The sequence below is a fragment of the Medicago truncatula genome, chromosome 4 (genome assembly GCF_003473485.1).
Source record: "Medicago truncatula cultivar Jemalong A17 chromosome 4, MtrunA17r5.0-ANR, whole genome shotgun sequence".
NCBI classification, from domain to species: Eukaryota; Viridiplantae; Streptophyta; class Magnoliopsida; order Fabales; family Fabaceae; genus Medicago; species Medicago truncatula.
Window position 1 is genome coordinate 41,920,063 of NC_053045.1, and position 12,228 is coordinate 41,932,290.

At 35.6% G+C, this 12,228-nt stretch overlaps 2 protein-coding genes across 2 annotated transcripts; one reads left to right on the plus strand and one right to left on the minus strand.

The window, feature by feature from the left end:
- The first annotated feature begins 1,795 nt into the window (after positions 1 to 1,795).
- LOC112421292 (protein ANTAGONIST OF LIKE HETEROCHROMATIN PROTEIN 1) lies at positions 1,796 to 3,780 on the plus strand. The gene has a single exon (XM_024782414.2). It carries the CDS (start codon positions 2,140 to 2,142, stop codon positions 3,469 to 3,471), a length of 1,332 nt encoding a protein of 443 aa, XP_024638182.1. The 5' UTR covers positions 1,796 to 2,139; the 3' UTR covers positions 3,472 to 3,780.
- Positions 3,781 to 6,273: 2,493 nt separating this feature from the next.
- LOC11441410 (CDPK-related kinase 5) lies at positions 6,274 to 12,006 on the minus strand. Its single transcript, XM_003607975.4, has 11 exons — positions 10,910 to 12,006; positions 10,179 to 10,309; positions 9,547 to 9,588; positions 9,237 to 9,345; positions 8,175 to 8,253; positions 7,786 to 8,082; positions 7,590 to 7,702; positions 7,378 to 7,485; positions 7,236 to 7,298; positions 6,978 to 7,145; positions 6,274 to 6,826 (listed from the first exon to the last, which is right to left on the minus strand). Exons 1-11 carry the CDS (start codon positions 11,432 to 11,434, stop codon positions 6,683 to 6,685), a joined length of 1,779 nt encoding a protein of 592 aa, XP_003608023.1. The 5' UTR covers positions 11,435 to 12,006; the 3' UTR covers positions 6,274 to 6,682.
- Positions 12,007 to 12,228: the final 222 nt, after the last annotated feature.

Here is a 12,228-nt window from a genome sequence, read left to right on the forward strand (position 1 = left end):
ATTTTATTTCCTGGTAGAAAAAGTTGCAGAAAATGGATAGTTGAATTTTGGAGAAGATGAAACGCTTAATGCTTAATAGGCATGGTGGATTGACTAGGTGAAGGCACATGGTTGTTTAAATAATTTTTTTTAATCTGAATCATTTAATTTTGATCTGATGGTTGATAATCATTCTCATATAAGATACTCATTCTTATAGTATACATCCTCTATATATATATATATAGAAAGCATGCGAGGTTTTCTTTACACAAAATTAGTCTCACCGCTTCTTAACGTATTTTCAATTACCGATTTTGTTTTTTTATCTTTTTGATCGATTTGCATGTGGATTTTTAAACTTCAAATATACAGTTCTTCGCTCATGTTTAAATATGAATTTTATATTGAATGCTTGAAATTCATATACAAACAATTCAAAATGTAAAAAATGATGTGAAAAAAAAAAAGACAAGTAACAAAATTGATATCTAAAATTAAAATTCATAACTCAACTGCGAAGACGAGCTACTATTATAAGACTGGTGCTAGTCACACCCAAAAAAAAAACAAGTTACATCCCAGAATGACTAATATACCCCTAAATTGAACATAAGTAAACTTAATTTACATTAACCTAGATTGAACGTAAGTAAACTGAATTTACACTAACCTCTTATATACATACATGTAAGTAAACTGAATTTACACTGACCTAGATTGAACTTAAGTAAACTGAATTTACATTAACCTAGATTGAACATAAGTAAACTAAATTTACATTAATCTAAATTGAGTAAACTTAATTTACATTTGTAAACTAAATTTACATTAACCTAAATTGAACATAAGTAAACTTAATTTACATTAACCTAGATTGAACGTAAGTAAACTGAATTTACATTAACCTAGATTGAATTTAAGTAAACTGAATTTACATTAACCTAGATTGAACATAAGTAAACTTAATTTACATTGAACATAAGTAAACTAAATTTACATTAACCTAAATTGAACATAAGTAAACTTAATTTACATTAACCTAGATTGAACGTAACTAAACTGAATTTACATTAACCTAGATTGAACATAAGTAAACTGAATTTACATTAACCTAAATTGAACATAAGTAAACTTAATTTACATTGAACATAAGTAAACTAAATTTACATTAACCTACATTGAACATAAGTAAACTTAATTTACATTAACCTACATTGAACGTAAGTAAACTGAATTTACACTAACCTAAATTGAACATATCTCATACCAAAACAAACAATAAACAAATAGAAACTCATCGAAAATGAAATTCATAAAATTCACTAACCTTTATGAATATAGTACAGATCAATAACAAAGATGTTGATTCAGATATTGGTTGCACACCTATGGTGATTTGTGGATGAAAGGGAGTAAGGGTTCAGAATGATCAGAAAAGATGAGTTTTTAAAAATTTACATGAAGATGGCAATTTTGATATTATTGTAAAATTTTAAATAAATTTAGGTGTAACTTGTTCTTTTTGGGGTGTGACTAGCACCAGTCCTATTATAATAAGTAGGGAACAACAAATGTAATTTATGTTTGTTTTTTTACGACAAGTGTAATTATATATTCCCTAAAAAAAGTGTAATTTATATATGTATATCAATGTGTGTGTGTGTATATATATATATATATATATATATATAAATTGGGCCAAAAAAAAAGGAAAATAACATCAATGTTTAATGTTTCTTAAAAAATAAAATGTGGATTAAAAAAATGTTCCTTAAAAAAAAATTGAATGTTTAATGTTTTGTTGGTAAAAATTAAATAAAAGAGAATGGGTTGGAAGATGTAGTAGTGGTGCTGAAGTAGGCAGTGACCGGCTACTGCCACTGCCACCAACACTGCCACCAACACCAGAAGCAGACAGAGAAAGTGACACAACACAACAAATGCTGCAATCTCCCCCATTTTTTTCATAGATCCCCAATCCAACCCAACACTTTATCCTACTAACATTATTATTATTATTATAGATTTATTTATAGCAACACCATGTCTGTCTCACTCAAGAGTTAGATCCATCATCATCAGAAATCAAAACCCTTAATTCAAACCAAATCGGATAAAAACAACACAATAAATTAGGGTTTTGATTCAGAACTAGTAATGGATCAATGGTTCCTCGTTATGCTTTCAAATCTCCTTCACCTCCACAACTCCCTCGACCCAACCACCGACACACTCTCCTCCACCGCAACTTCCTCCACCTCCTCCTCCTCCTCCCTCCTCCAATCATCCTCCATCGCCCCTCTCCTCCTCTTCACCATGGCATCCGTTCTCTCCCACGTCGCATCCACCCGAACACCATCCTCCTCTTCCAACCACCGCAACAAACACCTCCGTCGTAATCGCAACCCAAACGCCTCCGACTACTCCGTAGCCGCCTTCCGTGCCCTCTCAACCGAACACATCTGGTCCCTCGAAGCTCCACTCCGTGACGCTCAGTGGCGTTCTCTTTACGGCCTCTCCTACCCCGTTTTCACCACTGTCGTTGATAAACTCAAACCCCACATCGCCGTTTCAAATCTCTCTCTTCCGTCTGATTACGCCGTCGCTATGGTTCTCTCTCGTCTCGCTCATGGCCTCTCCGCGAAAACCGTCGCTAATCGTTACTCTCTCGAGCCTTACCTTGTTACCAAAATCACCAACATGGTCACGCGCCTCCTTGCCACTAAACTCTACCCAGAATTCATCAAAATTCCCGTAGGTCGTCGCAGACTCATCGAAATTACACAATCCTTTGAAGAACTCACTTCACTTCCTAATATGTGTGGTGCTATTGATTCCACATCTGTTAAGCTTCGGTCTGGTCCTAGTTCAAACCCTGCTACTTATCTTTCGCGTTACGGTTATCCTTCAGTTCTTCTTCAGGTTGTTTCTGATCATAAGAAGATTTTTTGGGATGTTTGTGTTAAAGCACCTGGTGGAACAGATGATGCTACTCATTTTAGGGATAGTCTTCTTTACCAGCGTTTAACTTCTGGTGATGTTGTTTGGGATAAGGTGATCAATGTTCGCGGTCACCATGTTCGTCCTTATGTTGTTGGTGATTGGTGTTATCCTTTGTTGCCGTTTTTGCTTACGCCTTTTTCTCCAAGTGGGATGGGTACTCCAGCGCAGAATTTATTTGATGGGATGCTTATGAAGGGTAGGTCTGTGGTTGTGGAAGCTATTGCTTTGCTTAAGGGGAGGTGGAAGATTCTTCAGGAGTTGAACGTGGGTCTTCATCATGTGCCGCAGACTATTGTTGCGTGTTGTGTTTTGCATAATTTGTGTCAGATTGCTAGGGAGCCTGAACCGGCCGAGTTGTGGAAGGATCCTGATGAGAGTGGAGCTCAACCTAGGGTGCTGGATAGTGAGAAGTCTTTGTATTTCTTTGGGGAAAGCTTGAGGCAAGTTCTCACTGAGGATTTGCACCAAAAGCTCTCATCAAGATAACTGTCATTTTCCAGTTCTAAAATGTAACTAGACTTTTACTGATATGTTATTGTTGATGGTGAGGGTGAATCACCTCGTGATGTAGATTTTTATTTGATTTGTGTTTTAAAAGAAGAATTTTTTTGCTCTTGTAGGAGTAGGATGCTTATTATGTATTTTTATGTTGATTGATTTTAGTAACCTGTTGTAGAACTAGATTATAGAATTTGTGGATGTGTTCAACTGTAATGGCTACTTGACTTGTGGATGAGGAGAACTATTGTACTAACATTAGATTTGAATGAGATGTTTCGGACAAGTTTAACTTAACTCTATTGGCAGAGCTTAATCATTATGCCATTCAGTTTCTTTTACATCCTTTTTCCGTTGTCAAGATTAATCAGTTTGCTGAAGTATTAGACAGAAAATAGTTTTACGAAGATTTTACTTGAGTTATTTTGACTGCAAAATATATTCACAAGCTCATGTTTTAATAGTTAGTTTGCTTTTAATCTATGATGAAATTTATAACAGCATTAATACTCAGTAGATTGCTCCCTGAATGTCAAGCTGTTCTAATGTATTGTTAACATGGTTTTAGCTTCGTGTTGGCTGACATAATGGTCAAGCAGATAACAATATAACGAACATGTTTGGTTGTGATGCAAAGTTATTGAAGTTGCACGGCATTTTTTGAAAGTCAGTTCAGCCAATGGAATTGCTGAAGGTGGCGAGATCAGAATGCAATATTCTCAGGGTTAAGAAAGTTATAGAAAGGGGATCATAAATTTAGAATCACGTACAATTCTGTTGCTCTTTAAGCTGCACCTTAAGTGTTTATCCTCTTTCATTGCATATTATGATTTATAGCAAATTATCAATATCCCTCTTTCTGTGAGATGTTCTGACGATATGCTTATCTGGCATTGGAAGAAGGATGAAAATTATTGTGTTAGATCAGCTCACTGCATTCTCTGCGAGGAGAGAGTTATTTCTCTGACTGAATCATCAAACGAAACTGTATTGGTTTATGGAAGAGGTTTTGGAATGTTCCTGTCCCAAAAGTGCTCAGAATTTCCTGTGGAGATCTCAGTTTAGCTGAATATATCCTTCCAACAAGAAGAAACTTAGGAAAAAATGGCATTAACTTGGATGAGCTGCACTCTTTGCAACACATCATAGTAACCAGATGTAGAACTAAATTACAGGATTTGTAAATGTGTATGTAATGCCTGTTGTCTTTTAGATGAGGAGTACTAATGTACTAACATTAGATTTGAATTAAATGTTTCAGACAAATTTAACTGAACTCTAATGGCAGAGCTTCATTTTTTTGCCATTTGGGTTCTTTTTACATCATTTTCCCCTTGTCGAGATTAACTGGTTTGCAGAAATTTCAGACAGAAAATAGTTCTGCAAGATTTTGCTTGTGTTATTTTGATTACAAAATAAATTTGCAAACTCATGTTTCATAGTTTGCTTTTAATTGTCTGGAAAAGTTTATAGCAGCATTAATACTCGGTAGATTGCTGCCTGAATGTCAAGCTGTTCTAATGTATGTTAACTTGGTTTTAGCTTCGTTTTGGCTGCACAGTGCTCAAGCAGATAACAATATACCGAAGTTACTGGTGTTTGGTTGTGATGCAAAGTTATTGAACTTTTGCAACATATTTTGAAAGTCAATTCAGCATGGAATTGCTCAAGGTGGCAAGATCAGAATGAAATATTCTCAGGGTTAAAAACAAATTATAGAAAGGGGAGCACAAATTTAGAATCACGTGCAATTTAGTTCCTCTTTAAGCTGCACCTTATGTATTTATCCTCTTTCATTGTATTTTTACTCCGCAGCAAATTATCAATATCTCTATTTTTGAGACGTCACGAGGATATGCTTATTTGGCATTGGAAGAAGGATGGAAATCATTATTTTAGACACCGTGTTTCTGTCTCTGAATTGTCAAATGGTAACTGTATTGGTTTATAGAAGAGGATTTGGAATGTTACAAACCCAAAAGTGCTCAGAATTTCCTGTGGAGATTAGCCAAAGATATCCTTCCAACGAGAAGAAACTTAAGAAAAAAAGGCATTTACTTGGATGAGCTGCATTCTTTGTAACACATCTTTGGAAAATATTGATAAATTATTTATGCAATGCCCCCTCCTGGGTATTGATGTTACTAATCAGATGGATATTCAAACTTGGATGTTGTATTGGCTATCAGCCTCCAATGTCCTGGCTCAACAATTGTTTAGTGTCTCTTTTGGCTGATTTGGAAACATAGGAACCAAACTGTTTTTACCTAAGATGCCTTTGATCCCGTTGGGGTTGCACAAAGTGTATCTCTCTTTGTGGAGGAGTTTAAACAAGCCAATCCTTTTCCTAAAATAAATACAGAAGCCGTTGCAGTGCTTAAGCAGGCTTCTTCCCCCCTGAATCGACGTGGATGCTGAGTGTTTTGCTGATGGAAAACTGGTTGGGGTCGTGTGGCTAGAAATTCTTCTGGCTTGGTGATGTTTGCTGCAACAAAGGCTGACTGGGATATCCCTGCCAATGGAAGAGTGTACGGGTCTTTGGCGGTGCCTTGCTTTGACCGAGGAACAACATTTCGCTAACCTCTCCATTGAAATTGACGCTGAGGCACTGTTTACGCCTCTATGGAGCTCCAATGTTTTGCTGAGATTAAGCTCATAATTTTATATTTAGATTGTCTTTCCATATTGGTAAATAATAGGGTTGTTAGCAGAGTTTGTAATTCAGTGGCTCATAGCTTTCGAGTGAGTTGTATATCTGACCGGAATGAACAAAGGTGCAACAATGTATACTTCTTTCCACATAATTAGATTCTACGAATGTTAAATTAGTACACTTATGCGACAATACACAAATACAAAAAAGAGAGTAGAAATTATAAGACTTTCAAATGTAAAATGTATATAAAAGCATTCGTTAAGATAAGTGACACTAAATTATTACCACCCATCAAGGCAAAGCTAATTCTAAACCTACGATTCATATCTTAAGCCACGGTTCTGTAGACTATTTTACAATTTGAGCGCCTTCAAAAGAATCATTTTGCATTTCATAATGAAACTATACTTTAGTGGGCCATGCTTGCAATGGCTTCAGATGCCGGTGAGACAAATCATCAGTTGCAGTACAATAGACAAATTTAAATATGATTGATCTACATAGCAGAGAAAATCCAGCATATCCACATGCATTTGCTTTACATCATAACTGAACCTTTGGAAGGCTTCGGCTAGATACACCATGCAATAATTTGACAAACCCGAGAAAGCTTAACTTCCCATCTGTGTGGCGTATCCAGTCATGAAGGACAACATGAACAGGGATCGATGGACCAAGTCCAAGTTCCTATAAAACAATTTTTGAAGAAATATGGTGGTGATTAGCCATGTATACTGATGATTTAATATATAGCGTAGTTATAAAGTATAAACAAAATAGGTGTAAATGTGGTATCATGTATAATAATATAACTATGGCTGAAGTGCTTTTAACTTACTGAAGCTAGTTCTTCAATGACAATAGCCCTATTTCCATCTTTCTCAAAAAGTTCATATGCACAGCGAGCATGTTGTTCCCAACGATCAAGAGCTTCGAGTTGATGCACACTTAATGCAGCCGCACAAAATTCTTCAAAATCCATCCTTCTATATTGTAATGAACTCAGCTGTAATAAATGGGAAATAGCAGGAACATGTGAGACAACAACCAGTCAAACTAATTCGGAATCTACAATAATAGAACAAGGTATTATTACCGAGGAAAGAAAATCAGTGATACGAGACTCTTTCATGGCATCTGTTGCATGTTTCTTCAAGGCCTGCCCAGAAAAATATGAATGAGAAAACTTGTGGAATCTGACAATAATAAACTTCTTACAAGTTGATATGGCAATCAACCTTGTTAATGTTCTCCAAGGATATGCTGCCGTTTTTGCTTGGTTCCAACAACGCAAATTGTTCTCTCAGATAATAGAGTTCATCGGCAGTTAAAGTCTTAGATAAGGCCTGCCAAAGAAATGAGTATAAATTAACTAATACAATTAAAAACCAAATAAAGTCATTTTCATCACAAATTGCATTCCAGTGTATTTAGAAACCAAAATACTCACCCTTAAGGCAGCCTTACGCAAGGATGACGATCTCATATATGTCTTCATGAGCTTGAATATTAAAATATCAAGCGGAACTTTTACATCATTGTAATTACGTATCCAAGGATGACCTGTACGCACAAGATTATTGTTCGAATCTCAAGAAATGTCCTACTAGAATCTCGTTTATATTAGAGGTGACAAGAAAACTTACTCAGAGCCTGAGCAGCAGATATTCGCTTCCGAGGGTCCTTATTGAGTAGGCGTTTGACAAAATCTTTGGCTTCTGAAGATAAGGATGGCCAGGGACCTTCGTCAAATCCCGGATCAGCTTTCAAAACTGCCCTAAAAATACCTGATTCTGTTCGAGCCCAAAATGGGCGACTACCACATAATAGAATATATGCTATCACACCTATACTCCACACATCAGCTTCTGTACTGTAAGATCTATGGAGAACTTCAGGAGCCACATAATATGCACTTCCAACAATATCATTAAGCCTTTCATCTGTATTACATGAAAAAGTAATTAAGAAAATTGCTGAACTCTCATGAGGAAAAAGATATTAATACCAAAACCAAGGGCTTGTGAAGAAAAACCTGGTCTGACAAAATCTGACAACCCAAAGTCTATAGCTTTTAACTCAGAACTTTCATCCTTTGTAGTGTACAAAAAATTCTGAATAAGAAAACACAAGGGGGGTTAGACAATATGCAATCAATTCGAAATTGAAATCCATATTCAATAATTCAATTTAAGCTAGAGTGAATTGTTTATATATACAATACAAACAACAAGTTTTTCCGGCAAAAATTAATTCTTGAAATTTTCTGTTTCTAGAGTTTAAATATATATATAAATAAATTCAACAAGTTTTTTATAATACAAAAAATAATGCTAGTCTTCCGCTGACTGGACATGGAATTTGTCATTCTATTTATCCTAGCATCTCTGAGGCTCTGACAAGGAAGCTAGTTTCTATTGTCCAAGTGACCGTGAACTAAATGAAACTGCATAAATTATACTCACGGATGATATTGACCAATATATCATAAAGATGTGTTTCATTTGCAAAACAGTACAGGACAAGACAAAACTTCAAGAATTATGTTGGAAAATAAAAAGGGCATTTTGGTATTTTTGATAGTCTATACAATGGACAAAGAGTTTTCAAGTTTGTCCATTTCCTTGCTACCTATTTTGTCCAGTCCCATGATCAGTTTCTAAATCAAACAATGTACAAAAAAAGTTGTCCAGTCCCCTTTTATGACAAATCAAATGTATGAGTAAACACACACATATGGACAACTGTTCAAAGGAAAGAAAAAATATCAAATTAAAGTTTATTGAGAAATTCCAAGTTCAGTCAGCTGAAGACTAGCTGACTGATTTGCAAAGACGACTCATGTTGAAAAGTTGGTAAGCTTTATGGAATGTTTTAGAACCCGTGCCAGCGACATAAAGCGATAAGAAAAGATCAGTGAACTTATAGGCTTATATCAGATCTAAAGTCAGTACCATGTCCCTGTGGCAGATGAATGATGCAGAGGCAAAGGTTTTTTGTTTGAAGGGGGAGTAAAATTAGGATATTTAAATATGATTAACTATAGCAGACTCTAAGACATTAACTATCTGAAAGACAAATGAAAGAATATGCTCACCTCAGGCTTAAGATCTCTGTGCACCACACCCTGAAGATGACAAAATGCAACAACATTTAGTATCTGTACCATGACAGCTTTGGCATCATCTTCTGAGTATTTCCCTCCTCTGAAGAAGCAATAAATCATGTGGCTAGTAAGTGGCAAGGTGCAATTACTAAGTTAAATTTTATTATTGAAATAACGCCGCTAACGCGGCTATGATGGCCGCTGCTCATGTCTAGGGTGAGACGGTGCATGTGGGGGAGGTCACCCACTGCACCGCACCGATAGCGGCTCTATTTCATGCTATTGACAACATAATAATTACCTTGATAGTATCATGTCTAATAGCTCTCCCCCTTCACATAACCTGAAACGTTGATAGTATTCAGTTAATTATGAATATGCTATATAAACAAAAAATTCTCACAAGCAGCAGGCATTCAAATCAACAAATAAATGTTAAACCTAATAAATCACCTTGGTGTCACCTATACGTGGGGATTTACTTGCTCTAGAAACAAATCTTAAGCTTAATCTCTTTAACAACTTTATGTGAAATATTAATTTAACAAATCCAATAGCTGAATCATTAGTTAGACCTATCAATTTTTGATACAGTGTGCAATCTTGCAGTCAATATTTGCTATTTAAAAGTATATTACTCACTGAAAAAAGTTTTATGATTAAGTATCAATTTTATTTCTTATATTGCATGATTGTTTGTAGACTCGATCTACTTAATAAGAACGTCCCATCCACTAGTTGAATAGATGAAATCTAGTCGAATTGATGAAACTAAATGTTTATACGAAGTTATTTAACAAAGAAAGTTTAAAAGACTTGTTAGAGGAAGTGAATATAATGTATGTATAGATACGCACATACATTTCTTAACTAGGATGTGCAAAGCACTACCAAAATCATAATTGAAAAAGAAACAAATGCCCTCAAACTTACTCCATTACAATGTAGACATTTTCTTGGTCTTCAAATGCATCATAAAATTTTACCAAATTGCTGTGCCCGTTCAAAGCTCGCAATATTTTGACCTCTCTTCTCACATCTTCAATTGCAATTGCTGTTGTCATCTGGCAACAAAACACTTAAAGATGAATATGTAATTTCTATGTGGTACCCTCTAGAAAGTTTAAATCAAATGCAAGGAAACAAAAATAAAACACGGAGTAGAATGAATCACGGAGTATAGAAAATTCCAAAATATGGACACAACAAACATTATCGTCCAAATTCCAAGGCAAATTCAATTTCTATACTCTTTATTCCTCAAGTTTAACTCCAATAAGTTTGATCAACATCAATCAAGCTAACTTTTAGATCAAGCTCAGAATAAGAGTACTAATCGAAGCTGATCTACTCTATTTTCACCAAAAAACACGTAAACTAACGCTTCATTCCAAGTCCTAGAAAAACATTTCCAAACAATTCTAAACAAACAATCCTCAACAGCATATCCTTAAACACAAGTAACCAGAAAACAACCTAAAACCTCAAAGTTTGTCAAGCAAATAATATATGAATCACCAAAATCAAAACGAATTCCAAGCCTATAACAATATTCCAAAGTATACCAAGTGATTCATCAAAGAAAGTATCAACACTAAACAAATACAATTTTAAGTTCATGATTAGCTAAAAATAACCATATAAAGTAGAAGAACAGAATCAACCTTTGCTTTAGGAATCACTTTGACAGCCACTTGTTGACCCTTAAACTCACCCTTTTTGAATTTAGCAGCAGAAGTATACCCAAAATGCCCCCTACCCACTTCTTCCCCAACCTCCAACTTACTAGCAAAATCCTTTGAAAACCCAAATCTCTTGTCCAAATCCCCAGCACCCTCCTCCCCCTCTTCCGGTATCGCCGCGGCTTCCTTCTTCCCTTGTCTCCTAGCCAACACAGCCCTTATATGTTTTGCCGGAGACGGCGGTGGAAAGGGTCGCCGGAAAAACCTTCTCGGCGTCGAGTTCCGGCTTCTTTCACTCGCCGGAGTCGACGGAGACTTCTTCAGAAACCGAGCTGGACTTGGACTGTAAAATGGAAAAAACGGAGACTTTTTTCCGGCGATGACGTCATCTTTCCGGTTACCGGTGTAGGGACTTTGTGGGGTCTGTGGGATTTGTGTTGGGTCAGTTTCCGTTTCTCTAAGGGCATATGGGTTTGGTTTCTGTGGCTTTGAAGTGCAACCCCCCATTGTTGAACGATCACAGAAGCTTGAAAGTTGAAACTACTGAATCATTACTCGTCGCATTGCAAAAATAATTTTCTGGGTCTTGTTATTTTCTACTAAAGATTCAAACTTTGCAAAAGTTTAAAATGGGTTGGAAAAAAAATTGAGATAGGTTGAACTATAAGTGGATTTGTTTAGGTGTACAAGAAGATGATGAAGAAGAAGAATAAGATTGGAAAATTTCACGTGACACGTGTCATGCACGTGAGTATTGAGTTTTGGTTTTGGTGTTCATTGAATTTGGAAAGTGAAAAGAGAAGAGAAAATGGTTATGGGATTGAAAATGATGATGGTGGTGAAGAGAATAGTGAAGCAATAGGTGTGAAGATGGAAAAGGGGATTATTGTAATTGTATTGTTGCCACAGATTTGGCTACATATTGTTCCCCCATTTGACTGAAGGCCAAGAATGCCGTACCAAAAGAAATTACAAGTATATAATAGAAAGAAAAATTATGAGGAAAATAAAGGGTGATTGTCATGGTGTAATATGAAGGCAAGAATACAAAAACTGAAAAACAAAACTAATAAAGTTTAGGGGGCAGTTATCATTGAATTGAATAAGTATTATTATGTGTATAGTATTTATTCATTGAGTGGTTATGAAATAAGATAGTGATGTATAAACAATTAAATAGAAGATGGATACCATACGACTTTCAATTATTTATTGATTTGTTTTCACTCAACTCGTCATATGCTTCAAGTAAGCAAACTCCAATTTTAGAGCATAGCATATTCTTGACTTCATTAACCACT